General features: G+C 39.2%; 1 protein-coding gene across 1 annotated transcript; it reads right to left on the reverse strand.

The window, feature by feature from the left end:
- Nucleotides 1-1614: 1614 nt before the first annotated feature.
- Nucleotides 1615-22937, reverse strand: ldlrb (low density lipoprotein receptor b). The gene is made up of 18 exons (XM_036570092.1): nucleotides 22674-22937; nucleotides 15208-15330; nucleotides 14895-15017; nucleotides 13571-13939; nucleotides 12838-12960; nucleotides 11944-12066; nucleotides 11540-11659; nucleotides 10653-10781; nucleotides 10210-10381; nucleotides 9405-9632; nucleotides 9017-9135; nucleotides 8260-8399; nucleotides 7668-7809; nucleotides 6841-6993; nucleotides 5861-6055; nucleotides 5335-5409; nucleotides 5038-5201; nucleotides 1615-3771 (listed from the first exon to the last, which is right to left on the reverse strand). Exons 1-18 carry the CDS (start codon nucleotides 22732-22734, stop codon nucleotides 3730-3732), a joined length of 2601 nt encoding a protein of 866 aa, XP_036425985.1. The 5' UTR covers nucleotides 22735-22937; the 3' UTR covers nucleotides 1615-3729.
- Nucleotides 22938-23811: the final 874 nt, after the last annotated feature.

The following is a 23811-nucleotide window of genomic DNA, read 5'->3' on the forward strand; positions in this document are numbered from 1 at the left end:
CTTCCGCCTGTCACCACTTTAAAGGGAAACATGGTTGAAAATGTGTGAACCATCAAATATCTTGGTTTGGTAGTAGATAGTTCTTTGATACTTAAGCCTCATATTAAGCATTTGGTAAAGAAATTGAAGATTAAATTTTGATATCCATCAAATCTAAAAAGAAACTTGTTTCTACTACTGTTTTGCCAGCAATTGATTGTGGTGATGTCACTCACATGCACGCACCTTTGTACTGCTTACCCACATTAGATATTGTTTATCATGGTGCTTTAAGATTTATTACTAACTGTTGGTCGATTACTCACCACTGTGTTCTTAATGAAAGAGCAGCTTTGTCCTCATTAACTACATGTAGAGTGATTCACTGGTGTACTTTGGTTTATAAATCTATACTTGGTTTATTGCATTCTTATCTATGTAATATTATCTGCATCAAAAAGGAACCGGGAATTACAGTCTGTGCTCTTAAACTGTGTATCTTTACAAGATCCCTACTCAACATACTGAATTAGGAAATCAAGCTTTTAATCATGCCACACCATCTGACAGGAGTTTGTTACCGAAAGACTTAAAACTTCAGAAACTTGCGTCATTCAGTATTTTTAAAAACATTTAAACAAACAGTGGAAGTGTTTATCAGTGTTCAAAATGATTAATTATGGGTTGTTGATTATTGATTTTTCTGTTTCATGTTTGTAATGTGTACTTTGTTTTGTGGGAAAAGTTGTTATGTGTTGCTGCCTATCTTGGCCAGGTTTTTCTCCTGGTTAAATAAAGGTAATAATAATTTAAGATGCAATTTACCTGCAATTTCAAAATTGCTGTTAAAACTCTTTCTTTTCCTAATATGTGTGCACATACCTATAATATTTAGGAAAAAGAAGATATTACAATAATGCACTGCAGTTACTATGTAGTTTTGAAATTGTGAGTTGTTGTGGTATAATGCATAATCTACAGTAGCTTTTTATCATACAGTGCTTTGTAAAGACCCTGAACTAGCAGTCCTAAGCAGGCCACTCAGTAAAGGAAGTGGAGTTAAACCGTATGACCAAAACATCACAGTGTGAAATCTAACTAAAGCATATTTTGTTTCTTATTATTAGAACAGAAGCCTGTAGCTGAGGAGATGTATTATCCAGGGTCTGGCTTTTAAACACTTCTTCATAATTCAACAGCTAAAAATCAACACTGCAGCTCTTAATATCATCCAAAATGACCCACAAACATTAAATAAATGCAGAAATTCAAAAGTTCTCATTTGAAATATATATTTATTTTAACAATATTCATTAAAACAATGAATAAACACAGGTCAGCTGTTGTTTTGTGTTGTTTCCTTCATGATATCAAGTGCCGTTTCCTTTCGTGATATCAAGCAGAGTGGTCAAACAGGTAAACGCCGCCATTTAAATTTTGTGCACTCAATCCAATAGACACATTCTACCTAAATAAGAGTCTGTGAAGAAAAAAAACAAACCTTCAAAATGTAATTGAAAGGCACAAATATTACAATCTTCGTTTTGCAGTTTTTCACATTGTGATTTCCATTCCTGCAACCATGGACATGTCCTTGGATGTCATTCATACAACATGAGGTTAGCATGGCTCATCTTAATAGTGCATGGCTACTTTTTTTTGGATTTTGTTTTTTAAAACAAGACCGACCGTGTCTTCCGCACAAAGGAAAGAAACTAGAAAACAAAAAACACAATACATAATAAATAAAGCACATCTTCATATTCACATCTGTACAAACGTAATAAAAAGCACTGAGCAACCGAGAAGGATATTTACAGAGGCACTATGTACACACTTTTTACAGTTAAGACTTGCTGCATTCACATCAGGTTAGAAATTCTTCATTCACTCTCATAAGAGAATCTCATCATGGCTTTCTTTGTCCTTCCCAACCTGACTTCAAGAGTCAGGATCAGCTGTCTGCATTTGGTGGACAATTTGAGAACATCAGCAGCCTAGTTATCGTATGTGATGCAGTTACACTTATATATTCATGTGAAATTTCTCCCAAAAGAAAAAAGATTCTTCATTAAAATGGCTCTCTCCAAACACAAGTTGAGAAAGGACAGTAACACAGTGAACAACGCCTGCTTGGAAACCTGAGGAGAAGCTTGATATACAGCATTTAAGGCAACATGTAATCTTCTCATCATAAGGCATGTTTCAACCAAGACGAAGAGATAAGCCACCTATTTAGCTAAGCTACAGATGGAACTGTACAGGCACACAGACATCTGAATGCACAATGGTAACAAAAGAACAGATTGCTCACTAAAAAAGCTTGTGTTTCATCTTCGTTCTTCAACAGAGGTAACGGACTGTGCGCTTCATGTGCAAAACACCAGCAAAACTGTACCTGCCCATGCTTCTCTTTCCCTGAATAGCTCTGTTTTGTAAAGGTCCCTTTGGAACGTTTATGTACTGGTAGGCTAAGCTAGTCCTGTTCGTCTTTTTTGGTGCTACGATGACCCTGTCAACCTCGACTTTAAAAGAACAGCTTGACCGAGCATGCTAACTTGGCTAACAGTGGATAAAAACTAGCCCCTACCTGTTGATACGATGTTACAATGCTAATTTGTTGCTGTTCGATTTCATTTACTGCTAGCAGCATTAGCCTATTACTGAACTATCCTTTTAATTCCAATCTAGTGTTATGTAATCTACTGCAATTTAAACTGTGATTCAGGAAGGACCGTTGCAAGAAAAAGTTAACAAAAAAAGGGAGTATCAAACACGTACAATGTGTAGTGCAAGGTAAAGAGTGTTAAACCTTCATATATGAAAAGAAATACAACCAAATATTACTGATAATTCAATCATATGTACTCTTGTGGGTAACACTGAGTTTACATGCACTTAATAATCTGATAACTACAGAAAATCAGATTTTGTCAGTAATCCAATCAATGCATGTTTTCGCACTTGCGCAGACTGAGAAATCTGAAAGAAATCAGAGTAAGAGTTTACATGCACTTTTGAGTGCTGTATCTGATTATTGAGCTAAAATCCAGCTTCTTTATCAGATGCAGTATGCTGTTTGCACTGACCATTTGAATAATCAGATAACTGCAGAAATCCGAGTATTGTCAGATTATTGAGTGCATGTAAATGCACTCACTTTTGTGTGAAGCCCTGAGATGTTATTGGACGGCAACAGTACAAACATAACACATTCATAAGTGAACATACACATTCGTAATCGCTTGAGTGGACAGTCACAGTCTTTTACGTGCCTTTGCAGTGCCCGCATTCTCCACCTTCAACTCATATACAGTTAGACAGCATGGCTTTTTCTTGAGTGCCTTCGGCTCCATAAAGCTTATGAATGTGTCATGTGGTCCTCATGCAGAGCTTCTCAAAAAAGGCTTACTGAAGACATCCTTCATTTAAGATCTTTCAAAATATGAAGTCCTTCATATTATGGTGGAATTTAAATTCTTTCTCCAAGATACGGATGGAATCTCCCGCTTGAGTTTGGTCCCAAAAATTAAATATATGCTAAATTTACAATCCAACATGAGTGTGGTGGCTTCATGGTGATGACATTCTTTAATGTATGCTTCAAGTTCTGGATTTTTCCTTCACATTCTGTTGTGCAGTGGACAAGGTAGGAAAACGGAGTATGCAAGAAGAATCTACAATGATCTATGACCTTGCTCTTCAGATTTGACTTCCCACAGGGTTGTTTGCATCCTGCTGAGAGAGTCGTCATGCCATGTCCTCCTCGTCATCCAGACTTAACATCTGATGCTGAGAGAGAAAGAGGGAAAAAGAGAGAAGGGATGAGAGATGGCACACTCTCACTTTCTCTTTTCCGATACCAATATGTCCTTGAATATGGACACCGATCCAATATTAATTCTTTAAAAACTACTACTACTAGTTTAGCAAAAAATCAGATTATATAAACCAAATGTAGTTGATCAGCCAAGACATGTTTGGTGTCTGAAGTTTGCTTCTTTAGTTTTGCACTGGAGCTACAAGGCTAATGTTGCTAAGAAACAATGAAAGCTTATATGCCACAAATAAGCATCGTGCCCAAGTCATGACACACTCGGCTGAAGCCATGTTGCTAAAGGGGAATTCCAGTATTTTTATAAAGTCATACAGAGTGGTTTGGTGTGAAATGCTCCGTTCTAGAGAAAATTACAGAGTCAGAATTGTTCATAGTGGTGGTGATAGGAACCAGACGTCCAAGAAGTTTAATACCTCTAAAAGCTACATTACAACAAGTTGCTAAATACACTGCCTGAGGCCAGAGACATTGTTTGATTATAGTTTTTGAGGTAAGCGTTTGGACTAAAATGTGTTTTTAAACTATTCAAGGCAGGGAGGTACATGCATGTTTGTCCCAAACAACAAAAAATAAGATTTCTACTATTTTCCATCATCAACAGTACATATAAAAACTCAGAAGACATGTGTAGGTTCACTGCCCATTTTGTATTGTTATTAAAATGGTTATATTTGTATAGACTCTGCAACCCCTAATTACTATCACAACCAGTGTAAATAAATCTGAGTTTGTAAGTTTCTCGACAATGAACCAACTGCTCTAATATATATATTTGTATATATATATATATATATATATATATATATATATATATATATATATATAAATAGTAGTTGCAGCCACCTTGAGGCCTGAATTTTGTCCATTTTGGCACCAAACATTTCACATCTTGACTGACTGAATACATTTGGGGTAAAGGGAAAATTGTGCAAATTAGATTTTTTGCCAATCTGTTGCTTTGAGGGGAGAATGGCCCAACAGCACAGTCTGTGCTGGCCTTCTTTTATCGATACTGCCAAAGAAAACAGTTATGTAACAAATAGGACATTCGCTGACCCTCCACGCTGCAAACTTCAATTTATCTCCACCAAAAGTAAAACAAACACCCGTGTTCTTTCTGCACCATGACATTCACTTTATACAAAGCAGAGCATTCACCGCCGGAAGCCTATTGGCTGTGCAGGTGTTATATGAGCCTGTATGGAGTGATTTGGTCTTACCGGGGGGTAGACGTATCCGTCTTGGCTGTTACTCCTGCAGATGTGCACTTGGTCCTCTGTTGTTTTCTGATAGACGGGGTTTTCAAAGTGGATGGTGTTGGTGTTCTTCAGTCTCCAGTGTCGCCATAGCAACACGGCACCAAACAGAGTCAGACAAATCGCAACTGCAAGAGAGAAGAGGAGATGGTATATATGAGTTAACCCTTTATTTGAGTGCATCTTAACTCTGCTCACATGCACACTGTGAGTTAATTCAATTCAGATTTTATGCCGTGTAATACAAAATCATATACACACCTATTGGCAGGATGACGTAGAGAGCGACAGGGTGTTGGGAATGGCTAACAACTGTGACATACTCGTGGCTTGAGCCTACAGAAAGAAAAAAAAACCTATTATAATACTGACATGCAAAATGCTTGGTACATTATTGAAATGCACAATATTCCCATAAACAATCTAGAATTTCAATCAAAATTATTAAATGGTTAACAAATAGTTGTATCATCCCTAACAAAAAGTCATAAATATGGCACACGTAAAGTGTCTAAAATGTGTTCACAAGTTAACATACGAAACATGATGTGAACAACATTTGATCATGTGTGACATGTCATGCCCTGTAGCGGAACATGAGATTACTCATTTTTTACACATGCTTTTCATGTCATCACATGATTTTTCACATGATCATGTGAAATGTGAAATTCAGGTGTTTATACCCCCTGCGCCTCACCCCTATCAATTGTTTTCAGAAAAGTGATTACATACAACTGTCAGCGAAATGTTTTCACAGTTTTACATTATATACAGTAGCTATTACCTTCATTAGGAGTAATCTCAGTCTTGACAGCTGGCTGCTCATCTCTGCTTGTGTCAGAGGGAAGGTTGTTTCTTTCATTCTTTTGTTTAGTGGTAGTAGTGGTGGTGTCAGGCCTGACGGGTGGTCTGGGGGAAGTCCTGGCTGGGACTCGGCGTGGGACCACTGCTGTAGTTCCTGCCTTTACTGTCTGATCATCTGTATGAACAAAAGTGGATTTGGCACTTTAGATTGGCACAAAGACATGAGCCGTTTTCATAAGGATAGATTACTGACTGCAGAAATAAGGATTGTGTTGGGTTTATTACTGGCAGTTACCATTTGCATAGTACTAAATCCATTTGTACCTAAACGTTTTATGCACCCTGATGTTCTTACAGTGACCTATTTAAACAGAATCAACATTTATTTTCGCAAATTCTTCAGAACCCCTTCATTCTACATGTTGCATTTAATTTGGCTCCCTAATGTCCACTTTGTGTGGTTTTATGTACCAAAAACAGTTCTGACTGATCTCTGTTCTGATTGGCTGCACTGGATTTCGCCTCATTCAAAAAGCAGTACAGGCTGAAACACCCCTTAAAACCTCTAACATGACTGGGCAGAGCTAAACTGCTGTAGGCTAAATTGGCAGATATATGTAAATGTCTTTCATGACATCACAAAAACAATTCATTCAAAATGAGCTGTTTTTCCAGCTTAGTTTCAATATAAGGATCATATGGACATTTACATGCTCAATCAAACTCTTTTATTTCACAAAAAAGGGGAAAATTGGCCCTATAAGATTAACTTGAAAATTTGCATGTAGTTACTGAATAATACGACATACGATGTAATAATCCTGATAAGGCGTTAATACTTTACTAGACTTCAATAAAGGAGAAAATAGAGCTATGAACAGTGTGAACTTCAGCGGGCTTAAATTGCAAACAAAAAGCTGTAGAGAAAAAATGCTGGGAGACACATTAGGCAATGCCTACCTTCCACACATTTCCTCATGTCAGGGCCCAGGACCATGTGATCAGGGCAGGCGCAGGTGTATTTGGGTGAGTGCTGGTTGAGGTGTGGAGCCGGAAGACACAGGTACTCACAGCCTCCGTTCACTTGATTACCCTCCTTACACCAGTTTGTACCTGCAGAACAGAACAACAGCTATAGCAAGATCCAACAAACACAATACATGAAGCTCTTCTGTTAATCTCTTAAACTCTAGGCTTATTATTCATGTGTTAATTGTAAATTCAGTAGCTATAATGAACCTACTATGACAGGTACATAGTTATAAGAGTGACTAAGAGATATCTGGTCCTGTTCTACCTGGGTCCTTAGAGTTTAACCCCTTAATGACCATACCTGAATTTACATTTCCCTTTGTTCTGTTGTTCTCTGAACTTGCCTGAGCACAAATCGGATTCAAATCAAGCAAACAGCCAAGCTAAAAAGTGCTCAGTGTATAATATGAAATCTAGTTTTTGTTCACATGGAACTAACAAACTTGACTGTACATAAAAGTAGATCAATTAGATTGTAGTAAAAACAACTTTAATGAGTAATATTACAAGATCATCCAATGTATTTTATTTAATAACAAAATTTCAGCACTTTTCATCAAATCCTGTGACATTTTTCTTTATTATAGTTCTTCTTCTACTTATAATTTCTTTATTATAAGTATAGGAAGTGAATTAGTGGGTTTAAAATGTATCTAGAAGTCAATAGTAAAGACTATTTAGAGTCCAAAACATTCTACAAAAGCTGATGTGTTTAAAGTATGAGTGAAAGTTAATAAAGTGTAACATTTGGTTACCGTTGGGTTGTTTAAGGTCGTGGTACAGCACAATGTCCTCAGGAGACATCAGGTTCTCCGCCACTCTCACTATGTCTTTTCCTGTCAGACGGTTGGCACTCATGATGCTTTTACTAGACACATCTGTCCAGAACACTTTCTCCTATGGAACGAAACACAAAAGGGAGAAAATCCAGTTCAGAAACGTAGGATGGTTCTAAGATCTAAGATGCAAAGGCTTTTTACTTGGTACTGTTAGCCTACTTGGAAAGTTGTAAAGTGTGTGAAAGTCTTTGGACATGCAGCCACGTGAGGGTTTTATTGATTCATTCGGCATGAGAAGGATTATAGAACGTGTTCAACTCAAAGTAGGCCAACATGAAAGAGTCTGACACAATACTAATCCCTCTGAAACATTCACGGCCAAATGTGAGGATTAAACTGATGTGCTATTCATTTGGAATGTAATTTACTGATCCAGTAGCTGACTTAAGTTAAAGTTATTCACTATTTAGAGCTTATAAACACTTAATTGGTTGTTAATTCCTGCTGAATAACTGCAGTGTGGATTGCAGCTGGATTATTTAAACTGTGTACAAATACACAAACGCACCTCAAAGACGGTCAACGAGAGTGGATGGGCCAGCTTGCTCTCGTCGATGATGAGTGTGTGACGCTGGCCGCCGTTGACCCCGATGCTGGAGAGCGTGTGCAATTTGGAGTCCACCCAGTACAGACGCTGCTTCACCATGTCTAAAGATACAAACATTTACACTTTAGGCAAGAAGGTTTAAACAAAGATCCCATAAAACTGAGGCGTAAAGGGCTTATATCCTTCATTTTTCTTCTATTTTATTTTTTCTTGAGGTCTGCTTATGACGTCGGTGCAGTTTTATGTACCAAAAACAGCCAGAATTTATTTTTACAAGACCATTTTCCAAGCTCTCTTTACCCCCTTAGAACTAAGGGGGCCATTTCTGTTATTGTGCATTTAAGACATTAAGGTATACGCAGATGAGGTCTGTTCTGATCGGTTGCCCTGCATTATGCCTCATTCAAAAGGCAGTCCAGGCTGAAAAACTCCTTATAGTTTAATCGTGAACGGTTAGGCTAAAGTGTTTATAATGAGATATATTTGCGGTTTAGTTTTCATATATGGACTATGTGGACTGGGGAGTGAACAGTCCATTGTTGATGGAGAACAGTGTTGATGGAATAAATTTTATTCATATGGAAATTCATAAATTAAGTAAATTCAATTCATTTTTTTAGTTATGGGTTTATTAATGAAGAGCAGTGTTATTAGAAAGGCCACTGCTGATGAAACACACAAAAACAGTCTAAAGTAAGCCTAGAAACTGCATACTCACCCAGTGTGATGCCATTAGGCCAGATAATATTGTCAGTGACCAGAGCTGTGCGGTCAGCGCCGTTCAAACCACTCTTCTCAATCCTGGCAGGATGTCCCCAGTCTGTCCAGTACATGAAGCTACAGGGACAATATAACATACACAGCATTTACTAATTGCTTGACGTATTCACTTGTAATGTAGTTAATATAAGGAATAGCTTGGCCAGACATGCTGATGTGGCTAACAGTGAATGGAAGCTGGTAGCCATCAATGCCTTAAGGGGTGTTATAATAAAATAGGTCATCTCATTAACCCTTATGAGGTGTTTAGAATGGTTCGTCTTTTCAACTGAGACTCTTGTTTTCCAAACGTGAGTAATACTGTTTGTGCATCAACAGTAACTCACTTGTGCTCTGGGTCTACAACAATGGCCCGTGGCTTTTTCAGACCCTCTGTGATAAGGGACTTGCGCTTCAATCCGTTTGTGGTTGCCACGGATATGAGTCCTAAGCTGCTGTCGGTCCAGTAGATGTTGCCATGGATCCAGTCAACGGCCAAGCCTTCAGGGGCAGAAATACGGCTGTCAATCACGGTGCTGTGGTGGGAGGAGTCAGCAGCCTGGTCCACGGAAGTGCTGGGAAAGAGGCAAAGCCGAAATGAGTATGAGGACAGGATACTTACTTAAACTGTACAATAATGTTCAAACTGAGGAACAAAGACTGCAATCAAACCTCCATAAAGCATTAAGAATGGCTTGTTATTGAGTTATTCACCTTAAGATTATTATTTTAGATTATTACAAATTACTGATCAAGTACTGTGAAACTAGTATTTGTTATGTGTTTATGAAAATTACAAGACAGGGGATTAAATAAATAGTTTGAATAGTCAAAAAAGCTAATATTTCTAAAAATAAAGGGAAACAGCCAGTAATTAGCATTATGCTAAACACATCATGCTAATTGGTGGCTACTTGCTCCCATTCACTGTTAGCCACATTAGCATTTTTTGGCCAATCTATTACTAACATTAAGTGTATTATATTAAGTTAGTAGTGTAGTTAATGGATCAGTTGATTATCTCTATATTATAATATTTTTTTCTCTGTAGCTTCATGTAGCCAATTAGTTACGTCTTTGTGTGAGATTGCCATAAAATGGTCCTGTTATATATCTGTGGTCAACAGAATAGGACCGGATGCTCTTGCTCACCTGTAGATCTTTTTGTGGGAGAGATCGGACCAGAAAATCCTCCTGCTGGACATGTCCATGTCAAGCGCCACTGCGTTCTTCAGCCGGGGGATCAGACAGGTGTACTCACTCTTATCCAGCGTCATCTTCCTCACCTCATGACGGTTGGTGAAGTATAAGTACGGGACATTTCCTGAAGGAGAAAGGAAAAGCTATGAGTGTTTTCCACCTCTTCTACATATATAATCCATTCAACATTTGTGTTTGTAAGTAAAAGGGGAGGTATTTTAATATGACTTTGAATTTGACTCTTGTTTGTAGAAAACAGAATGAGAATAAATTTCAGCATTATTCTTCATGTAAATCGCTATATAATGTTATGTGTTTGCATTTAAATCATCATGTGTTGCAAAACCAGGTGCGTTAGAGCAGTGTACTGTGTAGTGCTATATCAAGCAACATACCTGCAACAGCTTTGCACTCTTTGGTCATGGGATCCATCTCGTAGCCCTCCTCACACTCACACTTAAAGCTGCCCTCCAGGTTCACGCACACCTGAGAGCAGGTGTCAGGGTCAGCACACTCGTTAATGTCTGAAGACAGAAAGAGAGAGAGAGAAAGAGCGTCAGTCATAAATTTTATTTTCTTGCATCAATATAACTGTAGTTGGATAATTAGCTGATGAGCTGATCTGGGCCTGCTAGAGATTTTCAGGTGCCTTTAGTTTATGTTTGGAAAAGAAAGCTGCCAAATGATTATTTAGGCAAAACCTTACTTTTTAAAACCTTTTAAAAAGTAAGCAAACTGGCTGCCTTAAAATGTTATTTTAGTAAACTTTAAATACTAACACAATTTTGTTCTGTTAATGGGCCCATGCTGTTGAAAAAAATAATATAGTTTGATAGTCTATACAGTCCATATATGGAAACTAAGCTGCAAAAACAGCACCTCTACATATATCAACCTATTCAGCCTATAGCAGTTTAGCTCCACCCATCCATGATGAAGCCTGGAGTGCTTTTTGAATGAGTCGCAATACAGGGGAGCCAATCAGAACCGAGCTCAATTACATATTCTAGCTTTAAAGGCACAGAGCCTGTTTAGTTCTGAGGGACAAAGACAGGTTGGACATGGCATGTAAAAATAAATTTTGACTTTTTTGGTGAGATAAAAACACACTTTGCTCTACAAGCGGAAAAAATACATACAAGAAAAATGTAGGGTTTGAGCCCTTTAACTTGTTTTCTGTTTGAATTTTACGACAGCCAGTTTACTTCCTTAAAGGTAAAATAACAAATATCTTTTATGGTGATTAAGCTAACTTGCAAAGCCACAAAGATGTTGGCACCACCTTCACAGCGTTTGTTGTCCACCAGGCGATACCCTGCAGGGCAAAGGCACTCATAGCCGATCTTCAAGTCATTACAGATGTGAGAGCAGCCACCGTTATTTTCAAGGCACTCGTTGGTATCTGGGGAGAAAACAAAGAGAGAAAGTGTGGGTGAGCAATTTAAACTCCAGAGCCTCTATTAATTTCTCTTTCGCTTATATCATATTTCCTACATCTGCTTATGTACTCCACTTATTCCCTCTGTTTCTATCTCCCCTGTCTTGGCTAGATACTCTGGCTCAGTCTTCTGGCCTTGCCTGACAGTTTTCCAGTAACGGATGGGATGTAAATTCCAGGAAGCCCCTGATGCTGGTTCCCTAGTGTGTGTATATGGATTGTAATGATAATGATGGTGATGCACTTACTGCACTCTTTGAGGGGCTCATCAGACCAGTCTCTGCAGTCTCGCTGCTTGTTGCACACTTTGTCCATGCTGATGCACTCTCCACTGCGGCACTGGAAAGTGTCCGGACCCTCGCACTTACTCACTGCAGAAACACAGGAATGCCAAACCATTAGCATCAGAATCAGAATCACTTCTATTCACCAGTGTGTGTTAAGCGCATTGACATGAATAACAGAGTTTCACTGGACAAGTAGAAAAATGCATTTCCTGAAGAAAGTGAGGAGTAAGTAGGAGGTATTTTTGAGAATATTTAGGCAGCTGTTAGGTGGTTGCCAAGTTGTTGCTAGGATATCTCTTGATGGTTGTTATGGTATTTTAGGTAGTCAGTCGGTTGTTCATTAGTTGTTACTAAGATATCCAAGGTGGTTGCTACGATGTTACTAGGTGGGTGCTATTGTGTCAGGTGATTGCTAGAGCATGGCTAGGTGGTTGCTAGGGTGTTGCTAAGCAGATCATATGTGATTGCTTTATTTTCGCTGAAGTATTAGAGGTGCTGGTTGCTAAGAGTTTGCTATCGTGTTCCAGGTGGTTGCTAAGATATTGTTAGGTGGTTGCTATTGTATTAGAGGTGGTGGCTAAGTTTTTGCTGTATGGTTGCTATGTACTGGTGGTGATTGCTAGGGCATTGCTAGATGGTTACTCTGGTATCTTTCATAGTTCCTAAGGGGTTGCTACGTGGTTGCTATGGCATCCCAGGTGGTTGCTAGGATGTTGCTAGTCTATATGAGTCATGGTGACATAAGCAGAGCTATGAAAGTATGTAAAGTGTAAGGAATGTAGTTACGAGAGTGAGGAATATATGTGTGCAAGAAAGGGAGAGAGAGTGAGAACCTGTGTTAAAAACTGCACTCACCAGTTGCACAGTCATTCTCATCACTCATGTCCCTGCAGTGATACTCGCCATCACACTGCCGAATGCCAGGAATACAGGTACCATCCAGACATGTGAACTCATTAGGCTGACAGGTGGGTGCACCTGCAGACAAACGCAGGTATTAAAGGACAGCAGAATTTCATTGTGCATTAGCTTTTATAAAGAGGAATCAGTGGAGAACTAAACTAGTTCCCACATCAACACCAATACAGAGTCCTTGGGCAAGACTCCAAACACTACATTTGCCTGTAACTCTGTAAACTGTAGGTGACTCTGGGTAGGAGTGTCTGCTCAATGCATAAACGTATTACAAATACTTAAAAAACTAATCAACTACATATATTGTTACAAAGATAACATAAGTTCTGTTTAGTTGTATTTAGTGCAGTGTGTGAACTGCTGAATAAAAATCAATGTATGCATAGTTTTTGATAGTATTTTTCAGTGTGGCACCACTAGGATGTTTTTCTGGTACCAATTTATCAAATCTCAGAAAAAAAAAAATATTGTGATTCATATTGTCTATGAAAATGTCTTCAACGATATAGCATTTTTGCCATATTTTTACCACCCCAACATCACCAACTAATTCATACAGCCCTATAGAACACTGCTTCTCAATTACATTATCATAATCCTATTTACTGTACTACTGTCTTTTTTGCACTGATATTTTATTGTTCCAACTGAACCAATCTTATGCTGAACTCACTGCAGTTGGCTTCATCTGAGTGGTCAATGCAATCGAAGCTCCCATCACAGCGCCACATGATGTGGATACACTCTCCATTGCTGCAGTGGAACTCCTGATCGTGGCAGGGCTTTTCCGGGGCCTTGTGGCCGCAGTTCTGGGGCCATTCGTCTGAGCCGTCAGCGCAGTCAGCGTCCCCGTCGCATGCCCACAGCTGGGGCACACACACTGAGTTGTTGCACTGAAAGGAGCCAGAGGTGCAGGTGGGAGGGGCACAGGAGGCCTCATCGCTGCCATCCGAACAGTCCGACTCATCGTCGCACACAAATGACGCAGAAATACACTGACCATCGTTACAGCGGAACTCTTCTTCCGTGCAGTTCTTTGGAACTGGAGAGAGATACAAGAATGACAGTGAGTTAGACACTGGGATGTTAAAGGGGTAGTTCAAAATCAAATCAAAAGCAGATCTGATTTGTTAGGTGCTTGCTATGGCATTCCAGGTGGTTGCTAGTGTGTTGCCAGGTGTTTGCTATGATATCTGTGGTGGCTGCTATGGTACTGGGGTGGTTGCTAGAGTGTTGCTATGTGGCTGCTATGATATTGGTGATGATTGCTAGGGTATTGCTAGGTGGTTACTATGGTATCTCTCATGGTTGCTAGGGGGTTACTATTACTATGGCATTCCAGGTGGTTTCTATGATATCCCAGATGGTTGCCAGGGTGTTGCTTGGCTACAATCAGTAATTTGAAAGCTACCTTCAAACCTAACTTTTCTGCACTTTTTCTATTTAAGATCATTTAATTTGACAATTTGAAGAAAATCTGAGATATTTATGCATGCAGCTTGCACCATGCTACTGTTACTGCAAAACTAACCTGTCACGGCTGATTGATATATTGGGAAAAAGAGTGTAAATTTGATTTTTCAATGCAAGGCCTAAATAAACATACCCCAATAACAGTTGAAATGAATGAATGAAATTTTACTTTGAGTCATTAAAGACCCACTCTAATTAAAACATAACATCTTCCCATTGGTTATCCATGCTCAGACCTTGGCAGTGGTCCCTTAAAATCATTTGAATCTGTCAATGTTGGCCACAGTGAAAAGCATCAGCATGTAAAATGGGTGCTTTCTGTGAGCCACCATGCTTTCTGTCACTGTACAGGCTTCTTCATTATTGAATGTACTGCGCAGGGAAGGGGTCTGAAGCACAACCCATGCTACGTGCAGTTACACATATCCACCAGAGACGTCTCCAAATCCCCAAAACCTACATAGTGTAATTTTAAACAGTAGAAATAGAAATAGAAATAGAGGACTGAAACGATGATGTCATACCACAGCCTTCCTCGTCGGCCCCGTTCTCGCAGTCAGACTTTCCGTCACAGCGCCACCTGAGGGGCACACACTGGTTCAGCCTCCCGCCACACTGGAACTCTGACTGCTGACACATCTTCTGGCCTGGACAAGAGATGAAACAAATTAACACAGAGACAAAATCAGACTGCAGTTCAGTTCAGTACAGTGGACTGTGTTCGCTATAAATGGTAAAAGAGACAGTCGAGACCAACTGTAACATTTTCTGTATTTTCCCAATCTAACTCATCAGGTCAAAGATGATGATGGTAGTCATGAAGGGCATGTGACTCACTGCAGGTGGCTGGCAGCTCATCAGTTCCATCCCCACAGTCGTCCATGTCGTCACAGACCCAGCGGGTGGTGATGCATTTCCCATTTCCACAGCGGAACTGCCGCTGGCCACAGGTAGCAGCGCCTGAAACAGAAAGAGCAAAAGGCGACCGTTACTGGAAATGCCACAGGTAGCCACAGCATTAAAGAAGTTCAATTTTACAAACTTTCAAATCACATTAGTAGGTCTACTTGAAATTACTTAAAAGGCCCATATCTTGGAAAAAAAAACTTTTGAATTTAAAGAGTTTATAGTACACAAAGAGTTTAAGAACATACTGTTCACATCCCAGTCCATACAGTCCTTCAAAATCAGTCTATTTTGAATTCACTGTATCTCTGATGTCACAGCAAACCAAGCCATTCACATACATCTGCATATTTAGCCTACAGAGATTTAGCCACTTTAACCCACTGATATTTTGATATTCGATATGAATTGTTTACAATTGTGCACAAATAATGAATCAAATAATGATTTCTTTGCTAGTAAACATAACATGCTGTAAGTTTCTAAATGTTGAAGGTCAAACAGTGATTCTAAAACTGGGTGTAGGAGGCTGATAATGTACAACCTGAAGCAGTTAATGCTTAACAACATCACAACCTATGATCACGGGACGCAATATAAGGACCTCAGCAGACGGTATATACTGAAATGACCGTGACTGTTCAGACTTGTGACTGTGTTGCAATAACGTAATTAACCAGGTGTGGTGGTTCACAGGAAACATTATCAAAAAAGGATGCAGATGAAACTGGTGCAACAACCACGATTTCAAAACAGGTAACAGCTGATTAATTTAAGAAAGAGGGGGAAATCCAGAAAAAATCACAAGATCACAGGTATGACTTACTGAACTCTGGAGAGACAGAGAGAGAGAGAGACAGAGAGAGAGAGAGAGAGAGAGACTGATAGTACATGCTGCGTACATTTGGTTTCTAGATGGGTGCAGGCTGTTGTTGACAGCTAATGTCAGACACAAGAAAGGAGGTTGTCACGACCACATTCTTTGTTTTTTCTCTTTGTTAAAATGTCCCAGCTTGGGTCTTGAGCCGATGACATTTTGCTGTTTCTTTAAGACAACAGCCAGAGGAGGAGTTTAGTAATCACACCACCAGTTGCTCATTGGTCTCACAGGACATTCCGCATAATTCAGATACTACAGAGACGCAGAAGGGAGGCGGAGAGAGACGGTAATAGTAACAAACGAGGGAACGTGGTGAACTTGATCTGAACTGGACGGATGCTTTAGCAACCAGTTTCCAAAAAACCTGTAATTCTTGGCCTGATGCGCCGTGCTTGTGCTGTCAGTGACGCACTGCAGGCTTTCAGGATTGTGGGAGAGGAGTGGTAAGACTGGGATCACTTAGAATAAGGCGAGGGAGCGAGAGAGAGACTCTGGGCAATCCGCCCACTGTGGTCTGCTGCAACTATGTATGTGTGCATGTGTATATTCCTCCTTAAAGCATACCAGCTGTCCTGGATAGCTCTGCATTATGTTCATCCACAGCCCTGCTTTCCTTTCTAAATCCTCCACAGTGGGGGCAGGAGAATTCCAGCATGAATTCACATTCGTCATTACACTATGTAAGCTAATAGTAGAAACTCCCAGCACCACCAGAAAACCATAAACCCTTTATGTGCTGGAATATGAAGAAGCTGCTGGGATGCAGCAGTTAGCTTTTGCACAATAAAGGAAAGAACATTCTTAAGTTGCGCACTGTGTCGCACTGTATTTGGTTTTATAAGGTTAGGAAGGATACTTGCATCATTTATTGAAGGGGAATTACATAATTTTGTCAAAACCTTCAATGCTCTGTTCTAGAAAAACTTCCTGAGTCAGATTTGTTCACAGTGGTGGTGACAGGAACTAGACGTCCAGATTTATCACTGTTACACCATCGTCAACATTACATATAAGAACTCAGAAGACGTGTAGGTTCACTGGTGAATTTGGATAGTAAATAAAATGTCTTTATTTGTGTGGTAGACATGGCAACCCCTGGTTCCCATCACCACCACCGTAAAGAAATCTGAGTCTGTAAGTTTCTCTACAATGAACCATTTCCCATCAAACCACTTGTACAAACCATTTGTAATAAAGTATTATTATTATTATTAATAATAATACGCTCAATGCTGGGATAGGCTCCAGCACCTTCCGCGACCCAGAAGGATAAGTGGCTTAGAAGATGGATGGAGGGATGGATGGATGGATGGATGGATGGATGGATGGATGAACTACAGGCAACAAGCTTAAGTATGGCATTTTAGAGCACAATGTCAATTTATTGCTGATTTTACAAATTGGAAAAAAAAAAGTTATTTTCAACAACAACACATAGAGTTTGACCAGGGGCACCCAAACTTTTGCATAAACCTGTTCACATGGAGACATGCAAATACACAAAATAACATCACAGCTTAAACAGAATCTGTTACGTTTACGGGGCAAAAATATTAAATATGTCAGCCTTTTCTTGCTGCGCTTGGTATTTCTGATGACACATGATATTATAATGTTATTGCCCAGATAGTGGAAGATGTCTGAACATGAATATCAGTTAATATCAACCTCTATTCTAGAGTGTAAAACACTCTGTTCTGGACCCCGGCAACTCTAACCCTCGACCCCCACCCCTCTTTGGGTTTCCCATACATTCATTCGTTATTTACACCACAGGTGCTGAAAGTAGGTCATGTCCAGCCCCAGCTGACCTCCAGCTTAAACATGACCCTCAAACACTGGGAGGAAATCTTTGGCGGTGTATACGGTAAAGAACAGGACTTTGTGAAACATGTGAGAAACTAATTTTCCACTGGAATGTGCACTAAATCTCCTGAGACCATACAAGGACAAGCGTACGTTTTCCTTTGAGTGACGGGAAAAGGGGCCCTCCCTTTCTAAACTCTAATCACCGCATACAGTGCAGATTAGTTTCATAGTAGCCAAATAATTCATGGTATTTGCTAACAGAGGGTGAATCACATTGCATTCGCATTACATAACATAACATAGACGCTAACAGGATAGGTTTGCATGCTTACATTAGCAGGTAGGTATTTAACCAATATTCTACACAAGTAACCTAAATTTTATAAGTCAATTTATGTGGCAAATTAAAAGCATAAACAGTTAAAACAGTTGTATTGAAATTATAAGTGTAATCTAGCTAGTTTAGGTATGTTAAAAAAGCTTCTGTCTTTGGGGGTGTGAGGGTCAGGGAAATAAAGTCTTAATTAAGGGGGTCAGATACACATCAGCAATTTAAAATGTTTAGATTAACAGTTGGCAAATATAATCTGTAACCTCCATACGCCTGCATGACATACATGTACGTCATAAGGGGGTTGGAATTCAGCATGACACCTGTGGTCTAAATTCTGTGTTCAGCTTCACAGTGAAGTTTTGTTCATTTTTATAGTTCATACTGTGCTCTAAACTACATCAACGAAGACCTAATGAAGACCTGGGTGCGATTTGAGCAGGTTGAGAGAAGTTTTGGGGATGTATTTGAAGAGAGATTTGGGTGACTATTGACTTCTAGTATTAGCAATGTTAGCCTCATGGCTCCAGCAATAAACTAAAGATGCAAAACTGTGGAAACATGACTTGGTCATTGGACTACATTTGGGATAAGTAGTAAATTGTGTAAATTACATTTATTGTTGAACTACTCTTTTAAGAAGTATAAAGCTTGTGATGGCCCAACACTTCAAGAGGAACCGTCAAAAAGCGTTCTGATATCTGACACCATGAAGAGCTCAGCTTATCAGCATAACTGAGCGAAGCTATGATGACCTTGCCTGCTAGTTTCTCTGACAGTGCCTCCCGGATGTTTGAGTTCAGTCGTGTCAGGTTCATTGTCAAACTGAAAACTATACCAGACCAAAACTCTCACTAAAATATCACTTTCTTCTAAGTGAAAAATCCAACACACAACCCTAAGTAGGCCAAAAAGTCATAAACTAACTGACACGTGGCAAAGCAATATGTAGAAAAAAAAGTGGGTGTCCTACTGTGGAAAAGTCTGTTCATAGTATCTGGGTCAGCAAGCAAATTCTGAGTACTTGGGCCCCTTTCTGGTCATAGTGGACTAAATAACACTGGACAGTACAATATAGCTGCCCCCTGGAATGTGAATCACCTGACTCTCATTTAAACATATTGTCTTTCAGATGCTTTCACATTATTATCATATTAAGAAATCCCATACAGACACACATATACATACACTAATAAGTAGAAAATATGGTTAGGCATCTCACATATAAGGGAACAAATCCCATGTGAGGCGTTAGAGCTGTGGCCCACCACATCCTGACAGACGTGACAAACTGCTAAAGCGGTGTGGCTAAGCTGATGAAAATAAGTAACTCTAAAACAAACATCCGTAAAACTCACTACACTAAAAGAGAATGGAGATTCTTAAGGCCTGACCTACATGAATACATTGTCATGAATACCAATACTAGTTTTACAGAACTGCAAATTGTTGTAATTTTATATGGCCAAAAATCAAACACTCCACTATTTTCAACAGTGCTTTACTGACTGATGTTGCTTGATGTTGTCTGATCAAATAGAATCGCATTCTTGAATGTGTTTTTTATATAACTTGTAGTGTTTCACTTGTAAATGATACTTCAGACTTGATGTACGTCAGTGATAAACAAATTCACAGCACTGCAGTTGCGTTAACGCAATAAATTATTAACGTCACTATTTTTTTTAACATCATTAATGCATTTTCCTAGCTTTGACTATATTTAGTAGCGTAGGCTAAAGCTCAGCTGCAGCTGTATGTTACTTTGCCTCCATGACTCATTCAAATACAGCTTTTAAATGGCAAGTTCCATTGATGTCTCTCTTGATAAAACCAAAGTTATTTCTAGCTACTGCCATACTGTGAATTTGTTCATCATCAAAGTACATTTACAAGCATCATTTCCAAGCAAAACACACAGGACGGTGCTCACAGGAGACTTACGAGCAGCAAATGCAACAGCAAAGTGTAAGGAGGAAATCCTGTTCCCCTTGCTCATTTGATAAACACTGCATTCACACAATGTAAATAATAATACTGAACTACTCAGAGTAATAAATACATTCTGTTAAAGCTTATCTTGCCCACTTATACAGCTATAACAAAATGCACAGCTTTTTAAATGGAAAAACTTCTTATATACACTTTAAATGGTGGTTCTTCAAGGGTTCTTTAGAGAAATGGTCTATATAATGGTCTATATAATGGTCTATATAGAACCATGAACCATGCACACTCAAACCCCTTGCATGATTAAAGGGTTCTTTGCAATGTAAAATGATTCTTCAGATTGAGAATGTGCTGTAGATGGCTTTTTGATAAGGGTTCCACAAAGTGGCAAAAAGGGTTCTTCTATTGCAATATGTATGTATGTATGTATGTGTGTGTGTGTGTGTGTATATATATATATATATATATATATATATGTATATATATATATATATATATATATATATATATATATATATATATATTTATATATATATATATAAATGTGCAGAAGTGTGTTCTCTGTTTCATTTTCAACAATACATGTCATTTGACCAGAATTGACTAAACATTTGCAAACAACTGTGTGTGAAGTCTGAATACTGAAATACTGGTAATTTAAATTGGCTGAATGATATATCAGTCAAATCCCATTGATCATAGAATCGCAGCACACTTCTGCAAAGTACTACAGAGGAGCCTCATAGGAATATATAAGTGAATACTTTTCCATTAAAGCATTTATACAAATTCTATTTCAGGGCATTGCAGCTTAAATGAGTGCATTTTACTCTTCTACACATTGAGAAGCTCCCCCACTATACCAGCTCATTCCATCTTTCATTACAAACCTGTGCTCTTCCTTCCCCTGTGCCTTTTGTGGGTTTACACGAGTGCTATGTTTACTTACAGAACGTCAGAGTAAAGTTCACGGCCTGGCCTGTGTCTCTTTTCAGGGTAAATTTATAACCACAGTGTCATATGCATGAAAGTTGAGGCCTAGCTCCATCCCCACCTACAAAAACTACATCAGTAGCTAATACTAAAACAGATCTGTAAAACAAGCGACTCCCAGTGGCCTCGATTGTGAGGTGTTTCATTGCATATGTATAAGAGCCATTGTGAGGTATAAGAGCCTGCAGGTGCAATCTAAGTGATTAGTATGCAGACATTCATGTGATACTTCCATTATGCCTTTTAAAGTGGCATGAACACCCCTTGGACTGGTTAGTCGCCCCATTTCAGAGCTCATTCCATGGCAATATATGACAGTAAGAAAGTGTGTGTGTGTGTGTGTATGTGAAGGGGTGGGTGTAACGTCTTTATCAGGAGTGACCTTGCATATTTTGAGGCAGTACAGATACAGACCCTGGTTAGAACAGCCGTTAAGAGAAGTACCACTCTCTTCCAAATTATGCAATTTCCTGAGGAGGAAAACTGGGCGTATAGAATAAAAAGGACCATGTATGTCCCAACATGTGCCAAAATGCTCTTTTATTGAGCTAAAGTTACAAAATATCAATGTTAACAAATGTTAATCACCATAATTAATGCGTCTATGGCAAGAGATTTCATACAAAAGGTGGAATACATCACAGTCGAATGAAAAATAAGCACAGATATAATGTTAAATCCTCTAATTCAGGGCCATCATTGGTTTCTGGCCGCACCCAGCACAGTTAAACCGGCTTTTTTTCTCTCTGCCACGCCCACTAATCAGCAATGCAGCATCCACAACGCACAACAAACCAGCTAGCTCTCCTATTGGCTGAGGAGCCGCGTGCTATTTCTGAGTGACCAATCAGCGCGACGAACGCTCATCCCATTGATTCCATTCTGGAAAAAATCCATTGAGGAAGTTAAATGTGACGGTAAATAGCGAAGGAAAGTGAGTAATGGTACGTGCTAAAGGGCTAAATTTCAGTGTAAATCTGTCCATGTGCTGCTGTAGTGTGGAACTGAGGTGGAACACAAATCGTGGAACAATCTAGAATGACAAAGTGGCATGCCCCCCCCCCTTCATCTAGCTTTAATTTACCTCCTCTGGTGGTTCAGATAAGGACATGGCACAGAAATCCACAGTAAATACAAATACACTGATGACTAACTTAGCTTCAAGTGGCTTGCCTTTATTATACATGCTAAAATGTGACATACATGTTTTTTTCCAAGTTATTTTCAAGTATAAAATACATATAATGCGTGTAATACAGCACCTATTACTCACTATAGCCTACATCTATATATCAATCTATCTATGTTTGTTTCATTTTACTCTAGATTTTACACGCTGAAGTTATAAGATGCTACTTTTCTGTGATGCTGCTCTTATCACGGGCAGATGCTCCAGATTAGATGAGATGAATGTAAACGCTAAATTGTACTTACGCGTTAAAGCCACACAGGCGAGCCCGACCAGCACAAAGCTCAACATCCACCTCAGCAGCATCTCCGCGGCTTTGCCTTCAGGACTTCGGAAGGGGGACGGCAGGCAGGATGCGGACCAGGCTGTAGGCTTAAGTCTTTCTTCTAGGTGGAAGCAGAGACCAGCGAAACTTGTGTGTCCTTATGACTGTGGCGTGTGAGAGACGTAAAGTGTCCTCGTGCGATAGCAGCGTCTCATTGAACTGGCCGGTGGGGAATCTGACCGGTTTCAATGTGGTCCTCTGGGGGCGGGGCTTAGAGTGGTGTGATATTTGAAATGCGGCACATCATCGTGTGTGGGCGGGGCTACGCACACACGCCACACACTGTTGATGATGTCCTTATCTGAGGGACAAGTTTACACTTTATACACCACCAAAGCACACAGGGCTGTAAATGTATGTATGTTTGAATGGCTCACAAGAACAATAGTGTGAGTATCTGTGAGGATCTTGGCCCTATATGTTCCATATTTAAAATGAATGAAGGACTAACCACCAAACCATCATCTGAGAGTCTTTTAAAGTATTCAGCAGCCAAAGAAATGCTAGTGTTGAATACTTTTGAGTGGAAATATATAATCAATGCAGAAATGCTGTACACATTTTTATCCATTACTGCAAAATTAAATTCAAAGGGGAATTCCACCAATTTTACAAAAAATAGTTAAGATGTAATCAAGGTCATTCAGAGTGCTTTTGTTTGAAATCCTTTATTCTAGAGAAACTGAGTCAGAACTGTTCACAGTGGTGGTGATAGGAACCAGACATCTGAAGAGTTTATTGCCTCTTAAGAGCTCCCTCATAAAACATTATGAGACAAAATGGTCATGAATATGCTGCCTAATGCCTGAGACATTATTTTACGAAAGGTTTGTGATAAAGTTTTGGCCATCTTGTTAATCCATTTATTTTAATTCCTTCATGGCAGAGGGGTAACAGGGGTAATAGGGGCAAAAAAAAATTTTTTTTTTTTCAGATTTTCTGCTATTTTACAATCATAAACATTACATATAAAAAACTTAAAGGACATAGAGGTTCACTAGTGGTTTTGGATAATAAACTGCCTTTAGTTTCTATCACCACCACTCTAAGTAAATCTG

Source organism: Colossoma macropomum, unplaced genomic scaffold (assembly GCF_904425465.1).
Source record: "Colossoma macropomum unplaced genomic scaffold, Colossoma_macropomum, whole genome shotgun sequence".
NCBI lineage: Eukaryota > Metazoa > Chordata > Actinopteri > Characiformes > Serrasalmidae > Colossoma > Colossoma macropomum.

Excerpts from the sequence above, each read along its gene's own strand:
- ldlrb (XM_036570092.1), bottom strand. The coding sequence starts at position 22,734 with ATGCTGCTGAGGTGGATGTTGAGCTTTGTGCTGGTCGGGCTCGCCTGT. Across the intron at positions 15,018-15,207 it reads TGAGCTGCCAGCCACCTGCA|GCCAGAAGATGTGTCAGCAG; the intron begins GTGAGTCACATG and ends TCTCTTGTCCAG. Across the intron at positions 12,067-12,837 it reads TGAGAATGACTGTGCAACTG|TGAGTAAGTGCGAGGGTCCG; the intron begins GTGAGTGCAGTT and ends GTGTTTCTGCAG.